Source organism: Lissotriton vulgaris, chromosome 2_1 (assembly GCF_964263255.1).
Source record: "Lissotriton vulgaris chromosome 2_1, aLisVul1.2, whole genome shotgun sequence".
NCBI classification, from domain to species: Eukaryota; Metazoa; Chordata; class Amphibia; order Caudata; family Salamandridae; genus Lissotriton; species Lissotriton vulgaris.
This window is the reverse complement of record NC_141687.1, coordinates 1,673,702,676-1,673,727,992: the sequence shown is the minus strand read 5'-3', so window position 1 is coordinate 1,673,727,992 and position 25,317 is coordinate 1,673,702,676. Positions and strand designations below refer to the sequence as shown.

At 41.0% G+C, this 25,317-nt stretch overlaps 1 protein-coding gene across 2 annotated transcripts in view; it reads right to left on the bottom strand.

Moving 5' to 3' along the window:
• Window positions 1-25,317, bottom strand: part of UBXN11 (UBX domain protein 11) — a 336,358-nt gene that overhangs the window by 131,584 nt on the left and 179,457 nt on the right. For both annotated transcript variants that reach the window (XM_086958912.1, XM_086958913.1), the window contains exon 8: window positions 3,859-4,076. In XM_086958912.1, coding sequence (XP_086815038.1) covers window positions 3,859-4,076 — 218 coding nt within the window. The remainder of the gene's footprint in view (window positions 1-3,858; window positions 4,077-25,317) is intronic.

Sequence of the window (25,317 nt, the reverse complement as noted above, 5' to 3'; positions counted from 1 at the left end):
GCCTGCTAAATTGACTTTACTCTCCTATCAATTTCACAAGTCCCACCACTTCCTCTCCTGGAAACTACTAAATGTGAGCTGCATTAATAAAAATCATTTCAATATCCGGGATCTCATTAAGGAGCCCAATGCAGACCACATTTTTGTGACAGAAACCTGGCTAACTGATGAAGTGCCAGCATACATAAAACCATGCCTGCTGGATATAGGCTATGCCAAATGAATTTTTAGAAAAAAATACCTGAGGCAGACTTGCCACTGTTCACAGAGCAGCGTTTTAAACCAAACTATTAGAGGACATCCATGCCCCTGTATGTGTGTCATTTTTCAACCAATGCTCTCCATTGCCACCCATGACTTGCACATTCCTCTTGATCTATTGAGTACCACAGTGCAACCCAGCTTTCATTGAACCCTTCCTGGACTAGACTTCATTGGAGTGATACTGTTAAAACATTTTAACCTCTGCATAGTTAGAGATTTACACGTGGTTAGACATGCCTTAAACATATCAAGAAAAATGCCTTCTCTCTAACCTTGAATCAATTAATTTTCTATGGACCCACCCACACAACAACACACACTTGTTACAATATTTTCTCCGACCTATGGGATCTTAGAAACTGCATCCTCTTCATTCACCGGGAACGACCATTTAATTCCAGTACTCCACTTCATCACCAGTAAAAATAAGTAATTTCCCTAACCACTGTACACCTGTCACATCCTGGAGGAAATTGTTTTTCACCTCCATCTGCCTCACCCTATCCACTCTCTGTATCAAAAGCACACCAGAAGCAGTTGAAAAATATATCATGCTCTAATAACTGTCTTTGATGATCCTGTACCACTCAAAATAATCCCCCCAATAAACCTTCCTGAAACAAGACTGGCTGACACTTGACGTCAAAATGCTCAAAATCAAAAAAAGGATATTTAAAACATTCTGGAGGAAGTCTTAGAGTAGCAATGAACACATAGCACTTCAATGCCAATGTAGAATCTGTAAGGCAACTGTGAACCATAGAAATAGAAAAACACAGCACTACTATTGTATATCAGCAGCCACTTCAACAAAAGAACTACATACAATTATAAATGACTTCTACATGTATTCCAAAAATCCAGAATGCATTGGCATGAAAGTAACACTTTCTCAGTAACTATGGGATTCTTTCACGCACCATCAAATAAATAAATGATCTCGAAATTTACCATTATGAGAAAAGCGATAGAATTTTAGCTTAAAACTATTCTCTCTTGACTTGCTTGCAACTGAAGACCTCCAAGACAACACAAACATGTGATGCATCAGGTTTACCAGTGGATCCAAGCCCTGCTCATATAGTCAAGGATATAATCATGAAAAGCTCTGTGACTACCCTGGCCAGGGTCATACTCAATCATTCTTTGGATGGAAGGAAGGATCCCAAAAGAACTAAAAAAACATTGCACATAACAAACCCGGCGTTGATCCCTTAGTCCCTTAATGCTTATGTATTTATTAGTTTAGTTTAGAAAGGTCACTCTGACCAAGAGCATCATGGTTAGAACAAAAAATAAATAAATACCTTTATTAGTCAGCAAACACATATCACATCATTCAGGTTTACTAATTGCATGCGGCCCTCCTGACCTTTGGGCTGCTGTTCACTTGACAGTTCAGGAGCATTCAGAAAGCTGTTAACCGGGCATAAATAAAGGTGGTCTGGTTTCACATTTTGCAATCCAGCCACCATCAGATGAGTATATCTTTCCCTCTCACAGTATACATTAGAAGGTAATGCTGTGACTTTCATTCTTGGTGCATGAGAATAGAGCATTGGTGGCAGACAAAAGTCACGTGACTCGGTTTATTGTCCACACCATGCATCTGCTTCACATCCCCCTACGCCCATCTTTCATTACCCTGACTCTCAGCCCACTGGCATGAGTGCAGCCCTCGGGCATGCCACAGACAGGACTTTGTGGCCCCTGGGTAAATGTTTGCGAGTACCCATGGCATAAATGAACAGAGCATAGAGAAGACAAATCTGTACAAGGAAAACTAGCTGAAAAGCCAGGTTTTAAGTTTCTCTAAAATGCAATGTCGTTCTTCAGCTTCCGATCTCAAATTGAATACATTCTAAAGCGATGGACCTAGACCTCTGAAGGCTCTTAGTCGAGTCCGTAACCAGACTGCAAGAGAGCCAGATCTCAGAGGGCGAGCATGAATGCAGGGGTGGATGATATCAGAACTAAATTTCGGTCCAACCCTATATGTGCACCAAAGAGAGAATCTTGATCTTAATACACTGTTGTTTGGGAAGCCTGTGTAGGTTACGGTGAGCCTTTGATATGTTATCATACCTGTGCAGACTTAGAGCGGGACTCAGAGCCAATTCTGAATCTGCTGTAGTTTAGCATCTGTGGTAGAAATATGCCTACACTGCAGTCCCATGGTACAACCTTGCCAAAATGAGGATGCCAATCAACTGGCACCTTTTACTGGCTACTAAAAAAGGTGTATTTTCCTTAGCATGTGTGTGAGATAGAAACATGCTGCGCAAATGTCTAAATATGCAACTTGAAAGAAACGGCTTGGTCAAACCAAATGCCCAGATTTTTTTTTTACCTTGAACAGAAGCAAAACTGTGATCTTGGTACATGGAGGTGAGTCACCTGTATGGTCAGAATGGTTCTTGCACAGTTGATGAGCGATATGTGATATAAGGTTGGCTTCTGTTCAGCTTGTCAGTTACCTGACATCCAGAACTGCATGGCAAGGCACCTTGCTGTAGTTGCTTATACCCTAACCACCAATAATGAATATCCCTTTTTGAAGCACTCTGATTGAAAGATCTACATTCAAACCAAAATTGCCATTTATTGAAGACAGTAAACTCCTGTTGGACTTATAAAATGATTTCTATTGTGGTTGTGGCACTGAGGCAATAGGCAATATGGGATGATAGCAGAGCAAGTATTGACTCAATTAGAGTTGTGGCCATAATTCTGCTTGAACTTCCCTCGGTCTTCGACAAAGTACACACCACCGTAACTCTTCCGAGGACATCATAACTTGGAAATTCTAGGAATATATCTTATCTTGGTGACAAGTTGTTCACCACTTCACTTCCCCACTGACTTATTCAACTCCACAGCGGGTGTACTTCAATGCTCAACCATTGCTCTCCTGTTCACCATCTACCTTAGTGCACTACCAGATCTCATATCCTCCTTTGAGCTCAACTACTATAACTATACAGAGGGCACTGAAATCATTCTAAAGCATAAAAATGAATCTTATCTTGGTGCATGTACCATGTGGAACTACCTTCAAGCACTAAGCAATGGACGGCTACTTAGTATCTCAAGCTCAAAACCTCAAAAACAGAGCTACTTGCAACTTGATTACAGGAGTATTTATCATACTGGGATCATATGAATTCAGTAACTAGAACCTCTTGTGTCAACTCCATAGTCACTTGAATTGAGAAACACAAGAGTGATTATGTTCTCCTATCTTTCCCTTATACCACAGGCAAATAAAGAGACCAAATGAAGATTCCACATGATGAGGTGCCTCTTAGTTCAGATCGAGTCCAATGGCACAGAGAGTTGAGGAACCTCAACTGAGAGAATACCCCTTCTCACATACTGCAACATCCCCACATAGTGCATTGCTGTACCAGATCCACATACTGCACTGCTGCACAATCCACTCAGACGGGACCTCTACACAATCACCACACACTGGATTGCTGCACAGCCCTCACAGTCTCTCCTTTGCTAGTGCTGACTCCTACTAAGTATATTTGTAAGGCACGCCTGAGCCAACATTAAAAGTCCCTGCATAACCATATTGCACCTGTGTACCTGTGTGGACCTCTCCTCATAGGACCGGAAGGGGCCCCCAAACATGACCATCCCGTTCTGATAGAGGGCGAGTGGGATAGGATCAGGCTGTCTTAGCCTGGCTCCACCATCTGTGTGTTCAATCCGTGACTCTCCTTCCCCAGCAAGGGTGTTTAAATCCTTAACATTTTCCAGTACTACATCAAAATTCATCACAAAACTCGAAGGCGTAGAATCTCCTGTAAAACAGAGAACGAGGAGAGATAAGGTTCGACCCATAGTGTAGCTCGGTACATTTGCACTGGATACATGCAAGCCCTGAATGTTATGGTGGTTGTTTACAAGAACTGGCACACCACCTACTTCTTCAGACCTTTCGTTTAAGATGACAATCTCTTCTTTGGTAATAGATTGCCTTGAAGCAAAGCTTAGAGGATCAAGACCTAGGCCAGTAAGGAAGGAGGTAACCCTGAGACCTGCTCTGTGAGGAAGAGGTTCCTCCTAATACCTGTTGTATGAGGAAAATTGTCCTCTTTAGACCCTGGTCTTTGAGGAACAGTGTTCACTTGAGAGATTGGTCTTGAAGAAAGCCAGTGAGATCTTTATTTGTGATAACCCTTCGAACACCTGGGGCTGATGTACTATTCCCAATATGCAAACCAGGGATAGGTAACTTGCCTTTTGATTGGTTTCCAAAAGGGAATGCAATTTGTAATGCGAACCATATACTTACAATTTGCCACCCCCTGTGGCTTGCTTAGAATGCAGGAATGGAGGCCTTCAAGGAACAGCAAATCTCATCTTTTGCTTTACATTGCTAAACTGGAAGTTTTTTTCTTTTTTAAAGTAATGTCCTTTAAAAGAACAACTGCTGCTTTAAAAAGAAATGTTTCCCTGGGAGTCTGGTCCTTTTTAGGGTACAAACTTTATCACCAAAAGAGACTCAATCCAGGGGAACAACTTCCTTTTTGCAAATTAGTCACTAACCCAACTAGCGGGATTGGGGGGGGGGATGGAGGGGGAGGGGGGACATTAACTTTGAATGGTTTGCAAATACAATTGCTGTCACAAACCACTGATGCATTTCACTGCAAATCCTAAATAGGCCTCTTTCACTCTCCCTAATATCTGCAAATTGTTGCAGATCGCAAACCCTCTTATGAGTCAGAAATAATTTTCCAAGGGGTTTTTCCATCAGAGTACATTCATTCCACCCAACAGAAAGAACCCTTTATGGGGAAAGTTTATGAAAAGGGTTTTACTCCTATTCGGAAACCATTTCTGCCCTTGAAATTAAACATTGCTTTGTCAAGAATGATAACTCTGCAATTTGAGCTAATGCACAAATTCACTTTGCAGCATCTTTTGTGGGGAGTAGCATTTCTGATTGCCTTCGCTTCATTTAGTATGGTTAGTGTTATTCAAACTTTGTTTATTAAAGAACGCGACACTTGTTTTAATTATGGCCTGTTATGATATGGGCTGTCATTATATATGGTATGGTATGGTATAACCTGTCATTGTATAGTATGGTATGGTCTGTCATTGTATTGTGTGATATAGTATGACCTGTCATTGCATGGTATGGTACTGCATGGTATGATATGGTCGTCTGCCACTGTTTAGCACGGTATGGCCAGTCGTATAGTGTGGTATGGCATGGAATGGACTCCCATTTTATAGTATGGTATAGAATGTCATTATATAGCATGGTATGGTATTGCCTGCCATTGTATAGTATGATATGGTATGGAATGGCCTGTCATTGCACAGTGTGGTATAGTAGGGCCTTTCATTACATAGCACAGTCTGGTATGGTATGGCCTTTAATTGTACAGTACGGTATGGCCTGTAATTCTATAGTATGGCATGGCATGCTAAGGCCTGTCTTAATATAGTATGGTATGACCTGTAATTGTACGATATGATACGGCCTGTCATTGTTCAGTATGGTATGGCTTGCCATTGTATAGTATGGGATGGCCTGTTTTTGATATTATGGCATGTTGTGGTATGGCCTGTAATTGTATAGTGTGGTACGGAATGGTATGGCCAGTCATTGGTTAGTATAGTAATGTATGGTATGATGAGCCCTGTCATTGAATAGTATGTTATGGTATGGCCTGTCATTGCATAGATTGGCACAGTATGGCATGACCTGTTATTGTACATATGGTATGACCTGTCATTGTATAGCACGGTACGCTATCTTGGCCTGTCACTGTACACTATGATATGGCCTGTTATTGTATAGTATGGTAGGGCCTGTCACTGTATAGTATGGTACTGAAAGGCCGGTTATTGTATAGTACGGTAAGCACTTTCACTGTATAGTATAGTATGATATGGAGTGGCCTATCAGTGGATTCTGTGGTATGGTATGAAATGGCCGATCAATGTATAGTATGGCATGGTCTGTTATTGTATAGTATATTATGCCTGTTATTTTATGGTATGGCATGTCCTATTATTGTATTGTATGGTATGGTGTGGCCTGTCACTGTATGGTATGGTATGGACTGTCTTTGTATGGTATCATATGGCCTATCATTGTAAATGATGGTATGGTAAGGCTTGTCATTGTGGGGTATGGCCTCTTGCATAGTATGATAAGGGTTGGTATGTCATTGTATAGTATGGCTTGTGATTGTTTAGTATGGTATAGTATGGTCCCACAGTGTGTAAGATAATATGGAATGTCATTGTATATTATGGAATTTCATGCTATGGCCTGTCACTGTATGCTATGATATGGCCTGTCATTGTATAGTATAGTATACAATGTCAATGTACAGTATAGTAAGATATGGAGCGCGCTGGCATTGTATACTATGGTATAGTATGGCATGATATGATATGGCCTGTTAATATACACTGTTATAACATGGTATGATCTGTCTTTGTATAGTATGGTATGGTGTAATATGGCCTGTCACTCTATAGTATGGTATGGCCTGTCATTGTGAAGTATGATATGGCCTGTCATTGTATGGTATGGAATGGCATGGTATATTAATATGTATGGTATGGTATGACTTGTCATAGTATAGTATAGTATGGTATGGAATGTCATTGTATGGCATGGAATGGTATATCAATATGTATGTTATGATATGACTTTTCATTGTATAGTTTAGTATGGTATGGCATGTCACTCTGTTTCCTTCTGTCATTGTGAAGTACAGCATGGCCTGCCATTATATAATTTGGCATTACATGTTAAGGCCTGTCCTTCTATGGTATGGTAAGGCCTGTCATTCTACGGTATGGTATAGCCTGTCATGTGTACTATAGCTTAGTATGGTACAGTATGGCATGGTCTGTCATTGTACGGTATGTTGTGGTTTGGTATGGTATGGTGGGTATAATATGGAATGCTATGGCATGGTCTGACAATGTATAGTATGGTGTTGCCTGTCATTGTATAGTATGCTATGTCAAGCCATGGCCTGTCACTTTATACTATGATATGGCCTGTCATTGGATAGTATGGTCTTTCTTTGTGTATTATGGTATGGTCTGTCATTGTATAATATGATACGCATTGTCATTGTGTAGTATACAATGATATGGAGTGCCGGGCATTGTATACTATGGTATGGTATGATATGATATGGCCTGTCAATGTATAGTATTGTATTACTTCTAAAAAGAAGTGGGAAAACAGTAAACAGACACTTCCTAAAGAGAAACGTTCTTAGTCCAGAGGAAGATCTCCCCAAAGGGGAGGTAGGTCTCCCCGACTGGAGCCCTCTGAAAAAAGTTATAACCTTAGAAATAGGGACACTTTAAGAAAACCTGATAGATATCAAGATACTGATACACGATCCTCTCGTACCTTTCAGACTTCCTCGCAGAAATCCGAGAGGAGAGGACAATCAGAAAAGAGGAACGTGTGAAGTCCAAAGAAGAACAGCACGTTCCAAAAAATAGGAAAACTCAATTCACCAAAAAGAAGGTAGCAAGCATAAAAATCAGACATGTCGAGGATCTTGAGGACACAACTCAAAAACGGGGAGTGGGCCCAGACAATGCTAGACAGAACAGCAGAAGTCACCATAGTTCGCAGGATCCTGATGGATCATCTGGAGACAGTGGACTTGAATGAATGCATTCAAGTTGAAACTGCCGACACCAGGGTTAGTGTACCCCACAAGTTATATGAAGTAACACTCCGGATGGAGGGGGACATAACCAGAAAAATAAGCGCACTAGTTTGGGAGAAGCACTCTAAGGGCTATGACATTCTTCTAGCTGAACAAGACTGGCCACCTGAATTTGTCAGGGAGTGCCCACATGGCGAAGAGATAATTATGCCTGCCTTCTCAAATCACATTCCAATTCACAAAAAATACACATATGCCAGAAAATGGGCTGTGGCCTAGGCTCCAGCATTATATAAAAATCATGCAGGATGGGATGAGGGCTCTCCTCACCATAAAATCCAGTTAAAAAATCAACCTACTGCACAAAGGCAGTATCCAGTTAAGCAAGAAGCTAAAAAACAAGTCAGGGAGATTTTAAATCAACTTGAATTCCAAGGGGTGATTGAAACATGCACCTCGTCAATGAACAATCCTTTGTTTCCTGTCTCCAAACCAGACAATTTATATCGTCTAGTTTTGGATTACAGACATTTAAACTCCTGTTGCAAAACATTTGCAGTACAAAATGCACACAGTGCAGCATTGATGAATAATATTGTGCGAAAAAAATATAAAACTACATTAGATATTTCGAATGGGTTTTTCTGTCAAAACATTGGACCTGAAAGTAGACATTTGATTGCTTTCTCAATTTTGGGGACACAGCGACAATTTTGCTGTCTCCCCCAGGGATTCAAGAATAGTCCAGGGTTATTTTCAGCCAGAGTAACAGAGTTACTACAAACGTACGATCATGAGGCATTATCTTATGTCAATGACATCTATCTTACAGATGACGACTTGGACAGGCACTTGAAAAGAGTGAACACCATAATACTTGGATTCGCTTCTGAAGGGTATAAATTCAATTTTAAGAAATCACGAATTGCCCACTTCAAACTCCTATTTTTAGGCTATGAGTTATCAAGTGAAGGCAAAAGCCTGGCAGCTAACTTTCTAGAGAAATGTGCGCTGCTCCAACCTCCAAAGACGCTGAAGAACTTACAGTCAATTCTAGGTTTCCTGAATTTTGGAAGAACTTATGTACTAAATTACCCAGAAAGGGTTAAACCTCTCTACAAACTAATTAAACCTGATTTCAAACCAACTAATTGGACTCAAATACACACAGAAATTTTGCGTTCAGTGCAAACAGACATGTTAGCAAAAACACAGTTAGAGACACGCGACAATGTGCGCAACCTTGTGATCCGAAATATCCCAGGGAGATGCAGATTCACGTACCTAACATTTAATGAAGGTGAAAAGGTACCAATAGCTTACAAATCAAACTTGTACACACAAGCTGAAGTGAAATTCACTTCTACAGAGAAAATTCTGACAGCGGTTCAAACTGCAGTAGCAAAGGAGAGAGCCCTAGCACAAGGAAAGCTAATAATGATCGTTACACCTGTACCTGCCTTAGAGGCAGTGACGAAAGCAAGCATTCCAAATGCAAAAGCTTTACATCCGAGATGGATACAATGGGTTAACTCTCTTGCTGCAACAGACGTTGAATACTTCTTTGACCCCTATTTGGACACTCAAGAATTTTTACAATACGAACACGAATGTCTCTGCCGACCGAGATTCTGCCTCTAAAACATTACGGAAGTATAATCTATACAGACGGATCAGCACAGCCCGCAATTGGGGGTAAACAAGCCTATGGTGCTGCGTGCGCAATTGTTAAAGGTCGCTGGCGCGAAGATAAATTTAGACCTATGGTCACTAAAACTCAATCACTCGGAGACTGTACAGCTCAGCGAGCTGAACTACAGTCTTTCAAGATGGCGCTTGAAAATACAGATCGCGAATTCCCCACACTAATAGTGTGCGATTCGTATTTCTGCATTGAATCTTACAACGAGCACTTGTAGAACTGGGTTCGAAACAGTTTCAAAAATACAAAAGGTGGCACAATCAAGCATAAAATGCTTTGGGAACAAGTAGTTCTTTTGCAAAAAGAACTACAAAAGACTCACGTGATTCACACACTGAGTCATCAGCGTGATGGCGTTCACGTTGCAGGGAATTCACTGGCTGATGAGGCAGCGAAGGCAGCTGTGCAAACGGCTTCCATAGCTACAATCGCTCGCTCAAAAAGAGTAATAGACGGTGAAACGTTACTAGCAGTAAAAGCCTCAATGGAAGGCAACCATGCAGCGTTACCTCTAAACCATCCACTCACGTATACATACATAATTGATCCAAACTCCGTTCCTTTTGCTCGAATCCCTGGAGTGGGGGACAGAGTAATTCCAAACAGGAAGCGGAGAGCTTACTTGGTTCAAGAAGCACATATGGGAGAGGGTCTGACACATCAAGGGATCTTGAAATCTCTAATAGAATTAGAAGAGATGTACTGGTGGCCAGTAATGAGCGTCCAAGTTTACGAATTTGGAATAAACTGTGATACCTGTTATAGATATCACAGCTTTGAGGACCACCAGATACCTGACTACAGTGTAGCCAGCCCAGTTCAGACACCATTGCTAGACAGCATTAGGCTATCTACATGCAGACGTCACCATGGATAGATGCGGTCCCACAACTACTAGGACAAGATGTATTTGGATGTGGCCCCAGCGCTCGGCTGACGCCAGAACTGTTATAAAGGATTTGCGAGTCTTTATCCGCACATACGCAATCGGCGCGCTACATTCTGACCAGGGTCCTGCGTTTAGCTCCCGAGCTCACAAAGAGGTCATTGCTAGCTTGGGCGTTGCATTGCGGTATTCTAGTCCCTTCCATCCTGAGGGTAATGCGGTAGTGGAAAGAAAAAAACGTGACATAAAGCAATACATAACAGCTAAGGTATTAGGTTCGGGTGATGGTTGGGTCAAACATCTAATAAGTGTCCAATGTAGTCTTAATAATCTGCCAAGAAATTCACTGGGTGGAATCACTCCACATGAATTACTATTTGGTACTAGAATATTAATCGAAGACTATACCAATATGACAAAGGAAAGAAGCAGCTCCAAAGATTAATAACAATCCTGATGCAATTCCAACAATTGACAGAACTTTGACACATTTTCTGAGGATCCCAGTGAAGCTGAAGATAAGCCAGCAAATACAACTTTCAAATAAAAAATAACAGAACTCTTTCATCAACTTGAAAAAAGATATCTGGTTTTACCATGGATTGAATTTTGGATTATATAAGGTTTACTTTTCCTCCTGCTCTGGCTCATTCTGGTTTTAAGCTTGGGAAAAATGATAGATGGAAAATACAGTACAATGGACACAGCAAGTCAGAAAATCAACTTGGTCCTGAAACCTCACAAATCATCCCATCGTGAAAAAAGAAACGTGTCATCAGTAAACATCACAGCCGTTCCTGTACCTGGAGGTATAGCATGGGACAAAACTGATTCTGATATCTGTGGCCCGGTAATGCTGCTGAAGATTGCACACCAGTTCAAGGTTTGTTTGAGTGACTTTGTATCACCTAGCACATTTACTGATGATTGGGACTTTGAGACTATTAATAATATGATGTCAGATTTAGAAATGTCTGCAAAATTTACAGAACATAATTACTTAGAAAGGTCATCAGATTATGAACAATTGTATTGTTTTAATCATTATGGTCACCATTATTTGCATGAATCTGCGAGCCCTAGGAATGTTTTTAATTATAATCAATGGGAACATTGTCCAACGCCGCCAAAGGGCAGCTCAAAAACATTTTATGAAAAGTTTCCATACTTCTCAGGGTTTAATGTTACAAATCCAGAAACGTTTCATTTAAAAAATGTAAATAAGACAGGAATGAAAACGATGTTGACCAATACTAAACAAATGTATTCTGCAAACTTTGATGCTCAGCTGTCTACATTAGGTTTTGACTTTTGGAAAGACAACATCGAGACAAAAACTGTCTGGGGCACGAACGACTGGCAGGAGAAGCCCTGTTCAGAGCCTGCATTATACTAGAAAAAATAATGTTTTTAAATTACACTGTTCAACAAACCTCTTGTCTTGGCCCGTCTAAGATAAAAGATTTAAATAAACCGTCTATACCTAAACCCACATCTGAAAGTAACAATACTACAGGCAAGGAGGTAGACGTACCGTATATTTTAAAACACAAAAGAACTAATCCTGATTGGAGAAAAGGGTTAATCTGGCCCACAGACACTAATACCTGTCATGATAGATTCCTGAACAAAACACAGGGGTTCAAAATGAACAGGCCAGATCAAATATATTCCCAGAGACAACATCCAGGGATAGTAACAACATACAGTGTAGGAAAACTATTACTTGAATGGCCATAGACATCCACACTACCGGAAATCAAACAACACTTATCTTTATTTAAAGAAGGCAATGATTTGCGAGATTTATTAATGGGGCCTCGCAAACCACGTCAAAAACGTTTCATATACGCCGGTATATACGCTGCGTACAATGAAGCTTGGAAAATAACGCAAATAGAAACTGCAGGAAGAATATGAGAAATTGATCGTATTAATTTAGATAAAGCTCTCTCTGTAGTTGACAATGGGTTAACGACTCTGTCCTCCAGAATATATTCTTTGGACAGCATAGTATCCTCTGCAATTAACATAATAGAGCAGGACTTGCTAATGTTGCAACATGGCCAGTCTCAATTGCGTTCTATAATGCAGCAAGGCTGGACGTTACAAAATCTTCGTTCAGGCTACGTGCCATGGCGTCTAATCTACACAACGTCATTGTTTTCTGTATTTAACCTTACAGATAAACAAATCCCTTTGGCACAAAAAGGAGCAGACTATACGGTGCTGAGCATTGAAAAACTGGAAAGATTACCATTGACAGTTTCTGAGAAACCTGTCATTGAATGGATAATACATGGCACCATTACTATACCAGTGACAATTTTCCAATTTCAGTATTGTCTACAGCATATACCAGCGGGCCGGTATGAAAAGTTGGGTAAAGAATACATTAAGTCAACCTGGACTTTACCTCTCACACACAAATGTTGGAGTGGGGGAAAAGAGGTATTCCTTAGTGGTAAAAATTGTAAGAACTCACTAAGCGGTACACTTTTGTGCCAAGGTATTAATTTACATGGAGCCTGCGACGGTTCTGCAAATAACCTCTCTTGCCACCAGCACGGTATACCCTCCACAGTGATAGAACCAATTTTCAGGCAGCTATCCAATGGCAGCTATGTTATGCTCAATGACCACAGCTGTTGTGGCATGTTGCCAGGAAAAACGTATCTTGTTAGTGTGTCATCCAGGGCCACTTGTTGTATGCAAGTATTGTATCCAAAGAGTAAGACAAACAGGGAGACGGAATTATGGCCTTCACTGAATATCTCTTCTATACGAATTGATACTTTAAGCAGAATGAAAGGCATTCTTTTGCAAAAAACTGTGCCACTGACCTCGTCTAGAGAAACGTATGATCTGCAAGTTGCAAGGACTTCTGCAGAGATACATGCATTATTATCAACAAACTGCCCAGTACATTTCGCAGAAATGTTAAGTCAAATCTTAAACATGTCTGATACCAGCGGCATCGCACATGTATTTAAGACGATTTTTTCGGGACTGTTAACACCATTCGAAGCAGTCCTCAGCATTTTTCCAAATTTCGTTCACTCTGTGTTCGGCGGCCGGCCTCTCATCTTGGGACTCGTAGCAGGAATTCTATTTTTATTTCTTCTGCTCCGATATGGCAAGTCCAGTCACCCGCGATACCCAGACTACCATGGAAGGGACCCACCTTGCCATGAGGTATCGTGAGAGAATTACACAGATTCTTGGCTTAGCTCGTTTAAGAGATCTGAACACAACCTGGTTTCTATTGTTCAGACCAATCTGGCAAGATTGCATCTTACCTGCTCTACGATGCCTGCTTTGCGGAGAAGAATGCGTGTTGGACATTTGTCTTACACTTCCATCAGTCCTGCCATCGGATGTTGAAGCCTGGCTAGGTCCGGTATCGACTCATGCATCGTGTTGCCCCCAACGGCTGCCAATTCTGATGACGGCATTCATTGAGGTCTCACCGGCAAGTCTAACTGAGGGTCAGATACGAGACACTACAGGCACACAGGTACCACCCACTGCAGACATTGTTAATGCATCAAACGCTGACGGCAATGATCCTCATCTATGCACATTTGACTTGAAGTGGTTCCACTTTCACCTACTATGGTGGACGGTTTCTTTGCCAGCCTAGGCGATCTGATGTTTTCTCCTGACACCGAGAATAACTTTTGATTCATGCACACAGCGTTCCCTGAACTCTGAAATTCGGCCTTCATTGTTTAAAAACAAACCATCTAGAGAACTTTTCTGCGATAAAAATTTGAACTTTTTCCAAAATAGAACTTTTTGGCACAGAGTAATCTGCTTAAAGTAGAACTATTCTTAGAGAACATGATTTCTTTTGAGAACTTCCTGAATGACAATATTTGGCTTGATCGTCATAAACAAAATATAATGCTATGGGATGATCTCGGATTTTTTTTTGTAAACTTCAGAGACATTTCATGAATGTAATGTTATACTTTATAAATGATAGAATGTATGCTCCCACACTATGCTTCATGTCTATAGAGAACTGTTTGTTCATATAAGTCTATACTCATTACATTTAAACAAGCCTTTTCAAATGCAATTTGTATTTTATATTTTGGGTGGGATTGTAAACACTAGCTTTTAGATGGGTTCGGTGCTTATACGTTTAGTTTTATTGAACTTAAAATCGTGGAGTGGGTGTTGTAAATTAATCTAGGACCCTAGTGTAAATTTTCCCGATTCATGCCCTTATATAGGTATACATTATCCAATCCTTATTTAGGCATAGAAATCATTACCATATTTAGACTGAGCCTATGCAGCCCAAATACGGAATGGCTACTTCCACTAAGTTCCAAGAATCAACAACGATTTCTTAGAAAATCCCGCCTTCAGCAGCTAGGGACATCCCCTTGCCGGATTGGTGTCAGTACAACGCGTTGTGTTACAACGCATTCCGTTACAACGCAGATTTTACAACGCGGGATCCATTACAACGGATGTCAATACAATGCATGGCATTACATCGCAGATGCTATTACAACGCATGGCATTACATCGTAAGTATAGGTAAGTATACCTTTTTTTAAAAATGTTATTTAGTTTATTGTAATTTTTTTTTTAAATGATTTAATTAAAAGACATTTAAAAATTGTCATTAATTTAATTTAATAAAATAATAAATATTTAATAAATGTAATTATATTTAAAATTGTAATTAATTCAATTTAATAAAAAAATAATTCGTTTAATGTACATATTTTTTTATAATTAAATTAAATTAATAATAATATTTTATTTAATTTAATTAATTTAATTAAAAAATGTAATTAATGTAAAATAATTAATTTAATTTATTAAATATATTTCAATTTATTTTAAAATGGTAAATATAATTTAATTATCCCTAAACCCAAACCCTGCCCTAAAACCTAAAAACACCCCTGTACCCCAAAACCCAAAACCCTGCCCTAAAACCTAAAAACACCCCTGTACCCCAAAACCCAAAACCCTGCCCTAAAACCTAAAAACACCCCTGTACCCCAAAACCCAAAACCCTGCCCTAAAACCTAAAAACACCCCTGTACCCCAAAACCCAAAACCCTGCCCTAAAACCTAAAAACACCCCTGTACCCCAAAACCCAAACCCTACCCTAAAACCTAAAAACACCCCTGTACCCCAAAACCCAAACCCTGCCCTAAAACCTAAAAACACCCCTGTACCCCAAAACCCAAAACCCTGCCCTGAAACCTAAAAACACCCCTGTACCCCAAAACCCAAAACCCTGCCCTAAAACCTAAAAACACCCCTGTACCCCAAAACCCAAACCCTGCCCTAAAACCTAAAAACACCCCTGTACCCCAAAACCCAAAACCCTGCCCTAAAACCTAAAAACACCCCTGTACCCCAAAACCCAAAACCCTGCCCTAAAACCTAAAAACACCCCTGTACCCCAAAACCCAAAACCCTGCCCTAAAACCTAAAAACACCCCTGTACCCCAAAACCCAAACCCTGCCCTAAAACCTAAAAACACCCCTGTACCCCAAAACCCAAACCCTGCCCTAAAACCTAAAAACACCCCTGTACCCCAAAACCCAAACCCTGCCCTAAAACCTAAAAACACCCCTGTACCCCAAAACCCAAACCCTACCCTAAAACCTAAAAACACCCCTGTACCCCAAAACATATACTCCTATACTCACACTTATTTAAAAAATCACTTACATTAATATATTAAATTTATAATAATTAAAAACAAAAATAAATATTTTTTTAATAATTAATAATAATTAAATGAATTAAATAATATTAAATAAAATAAAAAAAATTAAATACTTACCAATACTTACGATGTAATAGTATGCGTTGTAATAGCATCTGCGATGTAATGCCATGCATTGTAATGACATCCGATGTAATGGATCCCGCGTTGTAAAATCTGCGTTGTAACGGAATGCGACGTAAAAGATGCGTTGTAAGAGTAACACACCCCCCTTGCCTGAATACTAATTTATCTAAGAAATCATGGAGTTTTCGAAGAACTGAGTCTTTGATGACGTTATTAAGTCCAATCATACGTCAAACTCGGCACCTTCAAAGTATAAATATGCCTAGATTTGCCCAGACAAACACACAGTGGTTTGGAGCAGATCGACAAACTACTTGCCCGACGCCCTGCAGCAGCAAGTTCCGAAGGAAGCTGACCCTTCAGCTGACGCACTGAGAGACTCTGTCTTTTCTCCTGCCGAGAAATCCAGCTCCAGTGTTTCCAGGCTACCCTTGCGGGTTGCTGGGAAATCGAGTCCTGAGATAGAGATACAAGACCTCCTTCATTCTAAACCAAGGTACGGAGCTGATTAGACCCTTAGAGAATTCTTGGTTAGATTCTTGGCAGAGAAATACTAAACTTAAGCTACTCCTCACTTACTCCTTCCCTTGTACTAGACATAGGTTAGGTACACCGGGGTAGGCGTATTTTAGAAGCACCAGTTGAGTACTTTTAGTCATTATTTTATCACTGTATGTATTTTATATGTTTTAAGGCAATTTATGGCTTAGAAACCATATCATGCTTTTACAGTACTACTTTATAATACTTTTCGTATTATATGCCCTGTACTTCATAGCCAGTATTTCGATTGTAGCAGTACATTTCTTATGCTTTTCTCAGCACCTCTGGTGAAAAGAAGCATGCACGATTGACTGAGTAAAATAGTTATCTATTGTTTCCGCGACTCTAGAGATTGATTTCTTATTCTTGGGAAACAAAGTTGTCATATTTTTGCGGTTGTCAGAAACTAATCCCTTCTTGTTTATTCAAGAAAGTTTCTAGTGACCTCTGAGCTAGCTGGCACTCACAATTAAGTTTAATATATACGATAGAGTCCTAGTCGACCTCAGTCCTACGTCTAAACTGTAGTATATGTTATTCCAATGTGCAGAGCCTATTGGGAATATAGGAACTACACTACACTGTCACTGTATACTACAGTATGATATGGAGTGGCCTGCCATTATATTCCATGGTATGGTATGATATGATATGGCCTCTCATTATATAGTATGGTACGGTTTGTCATTATATAGAATGGTATGGTATGGTATGGCCTTTCAAAGTATAGTATGGTATGAAACGGACTGTCACTGTATGTTATGGTGTGGTATAGCCTTTCATTGTGTGGTATGGCCTCTCATTGCATAGTATGGTATGGTATGGAATGGCCTGTAATTGTGTAGTATAGCGTGTGATTGTATAGTATGTTATAGTCTGACAATGGTATGGTATGGCCTCTAACAGAATAGTATGTTATGGCCTGTCATTGATACTATGTTATGTTATGATATGATATGATATGGCCTGTCACTATGCACTATGCGATATGGTATGATCTGATATTGTATAGCATGGTATGGTATAGTATGGCCAGATATTGTATGGTATGGAAGAACAAGTTACTTACCTTCGGTAACGCTTTTTCTGGTAGATACTAGATCTTTCACCTTGGTGAAGACTCGAGGCGCAGTAGTAAGACCAAACGGAAGGACCGCAAACTGGTAGTGCTGCGACCCAACCGTGAAACGGAGATACTTCCTGTGCGACTTCAGGATGGGTATATGGAAATACGCGTCCTGCAAGTCGAGCGACACCATCCAGTCTCCTTCCATCAACGCTTGAAGAACCTGAACGAGGGTGAGCATCTTGAATTTCTCCTGCTTCAGATAGAGATTCAAGATCCTGAGATCCAGGATTGGACGCAGTCTGCCATCCTTTTTGGGGATCAGGAAATACCGGGAGTAGCATCCCTGACCCCTTTCCTGCTCTGGGACCACCTCTATCGCACCCTTTCGTAACAGAGTTAGAACCTCCTCCTGCAGAAGAGACAGATGTTCCTCGGAGCAAAAACCTTGACAAGGAGGGTAAACAGGGGGAAATTCCCGAAAGGGAAGGGCATACCCATTTTCTACAAGATTGAGAACCCAAAGATCTGTCGTAACCGATTCCCAATCCTGAAGAAAATGGGTAAGCCGACCCCCAACCGGACCCACATGATCCTGAATAGCGGATCTAGGGCTGCTTTTCTGCGGCAGGAGGGTTGGAAGAGGTGGAGGAAGAGGAGGGCTGACGTCCACGAGGACGCGCTCTCTGCTTTCCCCTGTACGATCTGTACACTGAATTTTGCTGCTGCTGCTGTTGCTGCTGCTGCTGTTGGCCTTGCCGGAAATTCCGAAAGGAGCGACCAAAGCCCCTGAACCTTCTGCTGGAAGAAGTGCCCCTGATCTGGAGACCCAAAGACTTCGCTGTTGCTCTGCAATCCTTGAATCTCTCAAGAGCAGCATCCGCCTTCTTCCCAAAGAGACCTGAACCATCAAAAGGAAGATCAAGCAGAGTCGCCTGAACATCGGCCGAAAAGTCCGATGACTTCAACCAGGCTGACCTCCTAGTGGCAACAGCGGTGCCCATAATACGAGCCACAGAGTCGGCAGTGTCCAGACCACTTTGAATAACCTGGCGGGCTGCTGCCTGAGTGTCAGAAATCACCTCCTCAAAATCCTTTCGGTTGGCGTCAGGAATTTTTGGAGCCAAGATGCGCAAGGAGTCCATTAGGGCATGCACATACCTCCCCATTAGACATGTAGCATTAGTTGACTTCAACGCCATACTAGCCGATGAAAAGGTCTTTTTTGCCACCTGGTCCTGTTTCTTTGCTTCCTTCTCACAAGGAACCTGAGGAAAGGCACTAAGACTCTTCTTTGAACAGGCAGCCTGAATGACCAGGCTCTCTGGCGAAGGATGTGAAGACAGAAAAGCCGGGTCCTCAGGAGCAGCCCTGTACCTCCTCGCAACACTTTTAGAAACCGCAGGAGCCGACAAAGGTTTCTTCCACACTTCCATAATAGGATCAGTCAAGGCATCATTGAATGGAAGTAAAGGCTCCACCACAGAATTCGGTGAATGCAAGACTTCTGTGAGGATATTAGACTTGAACTCCACTGTAGGCAGAGTCAACTGAAGAAGCTCAGCAGCCTTCCTCATAACCAGATGGTAAGGCTGGATATCCTTAGAGGGAGCACCCGAGCCTGAGGGCAACTCCCACTCTGGAGAGAAATCAAGAGTCCCTGAATCCGCCAATTCTTCAAAACAGCTCTCCTCTAATTCACCTTCTTCAACATCAGACTGAGAGTCCATGTATCTCTGCTCCTCCAAAAGGCGTTGAGCTTCCTTTCTGGACCTCTCCTTTACACGCCTCGCAGCCGGATCCACCTGCGGCTTCGACGGATTCGGGGCCGGCGCCGGTATCGAATCCGACGGCACAGAAGAATGCCCTCGAGGATGATCAGGAGCAGGCGACGCCGGAATCGGTGTCGACGACTTCGGCGGAGCCGGGAATTGCCAATGCGGCGTCGGAGCCGGCATGTAAGGCATAAACGGAGCCGGAGGATAGGAGTGAGGAACTCCCAGGCTGAATGCCAAAGGACCCATGGGACCCGAAGGTGCTCCAGAGGGGTACCACGCCCTTGAGAAGACGCCATACATCGCGTTAAGAAACGCTGAAGGGTCCTGGCCTGGAGCAGGAAAGGGCGGCTGAAAACCATCAGGCCGGTCCTGTAGAGGGATCGGATTCGGCTCATCAACAGGCGCAGAATCCACCACCTCCTGAGTCTCTTCCTCTTCACGGGCCGGAGACGGCGCCGGAGACGGATTCGGAACCGGAGAAGCATTCGGAGCCGGAGATGGAGACCGCCCATGCGACTCAGAAGGCGAGGCCTCACCTTCATGCTCAGAGACTTCGAGAGTAACCACCTTCGAACGTACCTTCTTCGGTGACCTCGAACTCGACCTCCAGCCCGACTCCTTACCAGACCGACGTCGGGACTCATGTCTCCTCTTCTTGTGCTTCTTCTTAGACTTCGAAACATGATCCGACGCCGACTTCAAAGACGACCTCTCTCGAGAAGCAGATCTCGACCTCGCCCTGGACTTCGACCTCGCCCTTCGAGAACGAGACCTCAACGACTTCTCCTTTCCAGCTTTCACCTTAGCAACCAGAAGTTTGGCTTCTCTCTCCCTCAGGGCCTTCGGATTCATCTTCCGACATGAAGAACAATCCTCCACATCATGGTCGGAACTTAAACACCAGATGCAGTCTTCATGGGGGTCGGTAATGGACATCATTTTACAGCACTCCCTGCAGGGCTTGAAGCCAGTCTTCTTGGATGACATCTTCGAAGAAACAGGATACAGAGAAGCAGAAATAAGCAACAAAATGGCAACAATGTACCAGTAGGCTACAGAGATTCCCGATAACTGTTAGCGTCGACGACGCGGAAAAAAGGGAACAAGGTGAGGAATCCACACGGCAGATGTATCTATCAGAATAGCCTGTCAGTGTATAGCATGATTTGGTATGGCCTGTCATTGTATAGTATGGTATGGTATGGACTATCTATGTATATTGTATGTTATCTGATGGTCTGTCATTGTATATTATTGTGCGTTATGACTATGGTATGGCCTATCATGGCATGACATAGTATGATATGGTATGGTATGGAATGTATGGCTTGTCATTGTATAGTATGGTATGGCCTGACATTGTAAAATATGGTCTACACTGTTTATTAGGGTAAGGTATGCTCTGTCATCGTATAGCATGGTATGGCCTGACTTTGTATATCATAGAATGGCAGAGTATGGTCTGCCATTGTATATGATGGTATTGTATGGCACGGCCTGTCATTAAATAGTATGTTACAGCTGTCATTGTATAGTATGGGATGATATGGTATGGCTGGTCATTGTATAGTATGGTATGAAATGTCTTGTCACTGTATTGTATGGGCTGTTGTTGTATTTTATTGTTTAGTATGGTTTGGTCTGACTTCTCTGTAAGCAACATGGTATGGACTGCTATTGTATAGTATGTTCTGGGATGGGCTGTATAGTATGGCTTGGCCTGTCACCATTGCTTTGGTTTGGTATGAACTGTCCTAGTTTAGTATGGTATGGGATTGGCTATCATTGTACAGTGTGGTATGGCCTATAATTGCATGGTATGGTATGGCCTGCCATTGTATATTATGGTATGGTATAGGTTGTCATTGTATGGTATGGTATGACCTGTCATCATATAGTATGGCATGGTGTGGCCTGTCATTGCAGAGCAGGTTATGGCCTTCCACTGAATGGTACGACCTGTTACTTTATCGTATGGCATGGTAATCCATGGTATGGTATGACCTATATACTATAGTATAGTATGATTTGACCTGTCATTGTATAGTACGTATGGAATGGCCGGTCATTCTATAGTGTGGTATGGTATGACCTGACAAAAAAGACAGGTTCCCTTTTCGTGTAGTCTATAGAGAGACAGCAGTCTCTGAAAGTTGTTATTTTTTGAAGGGGTTCTAAGGTGAGCCAAAACACGTATCAAAGGTGTTAGGAGATCAACAAATTTACAATCAATAAAAACTTCATTTAGTACACATCATTTTACCTCTGTTGGATTAAATACAAATTAATAAAGGTGTAAACACTGTTATTTATCAAAAACAATTCTTTATTATTCTCTATTCATGCTACATGATTTGGAAAAAGCTCAAAAATTAAAAGGTTTGTTTAAAAAAAACAGGTATTGTTGCATTATTATGCACCACAGACATGAAACAATTTTTACAGTTAAAAAGTAGTAATCCTTTTCACAAACACATTTATCAAATAAAACAAAAACTTATCAATTGTTACATAACACAAAAAGTCGACGCGGCGTTTCGGTGATTCTATATCTTCACCTTCTTCAGGACAATGTGTTAGATTAAAATTCTAAAAAGTTAAAACATGAAAAAAACAAGTTACTTTACTTAGTCTGTGATAGAACAGAGTTTACTTTTACACTATACAGTCTTTACATTATCTCCTACGCTATACAGTCTTTGCATCTATATACTGTGTTTACACCAACAGAACAACTTTAGCCATTTCAAATCGTCTCAATGGCACCCCTACTTTGCTGAACAATTGACAAAAAGGACAAGCCTTAGTGTTATTTGTGGATCCCACAACTTTGGTTTGGTCACACCTTATTCTTTAATTATGACCCTTCATGCCTATTAATTTTAGGCAGTGAGTACACATACAATTATAACTTCTTTGTTGTATCAATGGCAACACTATGTACCTATTTCTAAGGTATTGGGTGTGTATTTCATCCATACATACCTCTGGTTAGGTTGTTATTTGGTCAATCGCTTTTCTGAAGGAATTGGCGAAAAAAGACCTTGTCGGATTTCTCGACTTCTGTATGGATAATTAGATTTAAAGGGTCATTAGATCACCTCTGACTGGTTTGTAAATTATCTTTAGATGTACTATAATTTCAATTTACTATTACCTTGGTTTAGAGGTTTTTCCTCGTATACATCATGGATATGGACCGCCTATTCAATAAATTTTGTCAAGGGCGTGTCTGTTGAAGAATTTTTTATAAGAAAACCTTAGTAGTTTATTAACTCCATTGTTTAAAAATTTCCTATGGTTATTGAAACTTGTAAGACGGAAAGAAATTTTTTTGGTACCTGTAAATTCTCACAGAGAAATCTGTGTCCCTGGAGGGTATCAATTTTCATCACCTGGTTTATGATTCGGGTGTTTTATTCTTAAGCTAGGAAACACCAAAAAGATATATAATAATGAATTTTACTACAGGATTTCTGCCATCAGTTCAGTTATTTTTTTCTATTTTTTGCTATTTCCTGTGACATTTCTACTCAAAGTACCTGAGTTACTTCAAAGGAAGGCTCTTATGCAGAGGTCGGTTTCCTTGTCCTCGCCCGGTATTAATAGGGGTGGTACTTTTAGCCCTTTGGGAAACTGGAAAAAATGTGCATAAGGAGCTTAGATTGGAGGAGGGTTTTTTGGTGATTTCTGACTTTAATTTCACACAAAACGCTTAGATACATTACCTTAGGCTTTCTTTTTTAGAAGCTCATATTTGTTTTGGTAGTGCAGTTAGTCACAGCAGTGGGGATTGATTCTTGCTTTGTCTGAAAACATGAACAGACAAAACAGCTATTTTGAATCTATAATATTTCTCAAGGGTAATTTAATTATTTAAGCTCAAGGTTTGCACCCCTCTAAGGTTTAGGCAGGCCTCTACTTACTTTGAATTCTTCCTCCTCACGCTTCCCGGGCTTACACCTCTTCCGACTTGCAGGTAGTGGTTACTAGCTGCTAGTTTTTCTCAGGTTTTTATAAGGCTACTGATTGGTTAATTATACTTAACCAATCACACTTGGGGTTTAATTTGTAAAAAGTGCTTAGTTCTGGGGTTGAACGTGGCGGCCATATTGGCACTGTTCAGCATTCATTGGGCATACTTGCAGGATTATTTCATCCATTGATATCCCCGATGTATCTGTATTTTTATCAGTTTATATCTTCTTTTATACAAATGGCCATTTATGATACTGGAAGAAATTTATATTTATTTCATGTTTTCAATTTTCTCGATGCATGTTCGCCACGATCCGCGCTCTGTGCGCATGCGTGGCGGACATTTTGGAGCATGTTAATATTCAGCTTTTACTGCTTTCGGTGTTTTCAACCGCAGGCTTTCAATTTCCTAGGTTTCCCTTGGGGTATATTATTTACAGTATTCCGCCCTTATTCCTTTTTAAGAATTTTTAAGAAGATAATCGATTTTCTGTGTGTTCGCCGAGATTCGCGCTGTTCGCGCATGCGTGGCGGACATCTTGGAGTGTAGTTAATTCTTCGATCGTTTTGCTTACAGGAACTTAGTCCAGCAACCTTTTCATTTCCGTATTTTGGCAATTTTATTATTTATTTATGACTCTTTGCAAATATATCGGGCGACTTACAGATTCCTTGCCAATGCCCCAGGACCTCAAACAAGGACTCGGTTTTTGGTTCGTAATCAAGATTAACACTTAGTTTATTGTGGCGGCCATCTTAGTATTACCACACATTCATTGGGCACATGTATATTTTACTGTTGTGCCACGGTTCTATTGTAAAGAAGAGTGGGATAGGATTCTCTAAACCCCTAGACAGGGCCTAAATAGTCAAATATACAGAGAGCGCGGATCGTGGCGAACATGCATCGAGAAAATTGAAAACATGAAATAAATATAAATTTCTTCCAGTATCATAAATGGCCATTTGTATAAAAGAAGATATAAACTGATAAAAATACAGATACATCGGGGATATCAATGGATGAAATAATCCTGCAAGTATGCCCAATGAATGCTGAACAGTGCCAATATGGCCGCCACGTTCAACCCCAGAACTAAGCACTTTTTACAAATTAAACCCCAAGTGTGATTGGTTAAGTATAATTAACCAATCAGTAGCCTTATAAAAACCTGAGAAAAACTAGCAGCTAGTAACCACTACCTGCAAGTCGGAAGAGGTGTAAGCCCGGGAAGCGTGAGGAGGAAGAATTCAAAGTAAGTAGAGGCCTGCCTAAACCTTAGAGGGGTGCAAACCTTGAGCTTAAATAATTAAATTACCCTTGAGAAATATTATAGATTCAAAATAGCTGTTTTGTCTGTTCATGTTTTCAGACAAAGCAAGAATCAATCCCCACTGCTGTGACTAACTGCACTACCAAAACAAATATGAGCTTCTAAAAAAGAAAGCCTAAGGTAATGTATCTAAGCGTTTTGTGTGAAATTAAAGTCAGAAATCACCAAAAAACCCTCCTCCAATCTAAGCTCCTTATGCACATTTTTTCCAGTTTCCCAAAGGGCTAAAAGTACCACCCCTATTAATACCGG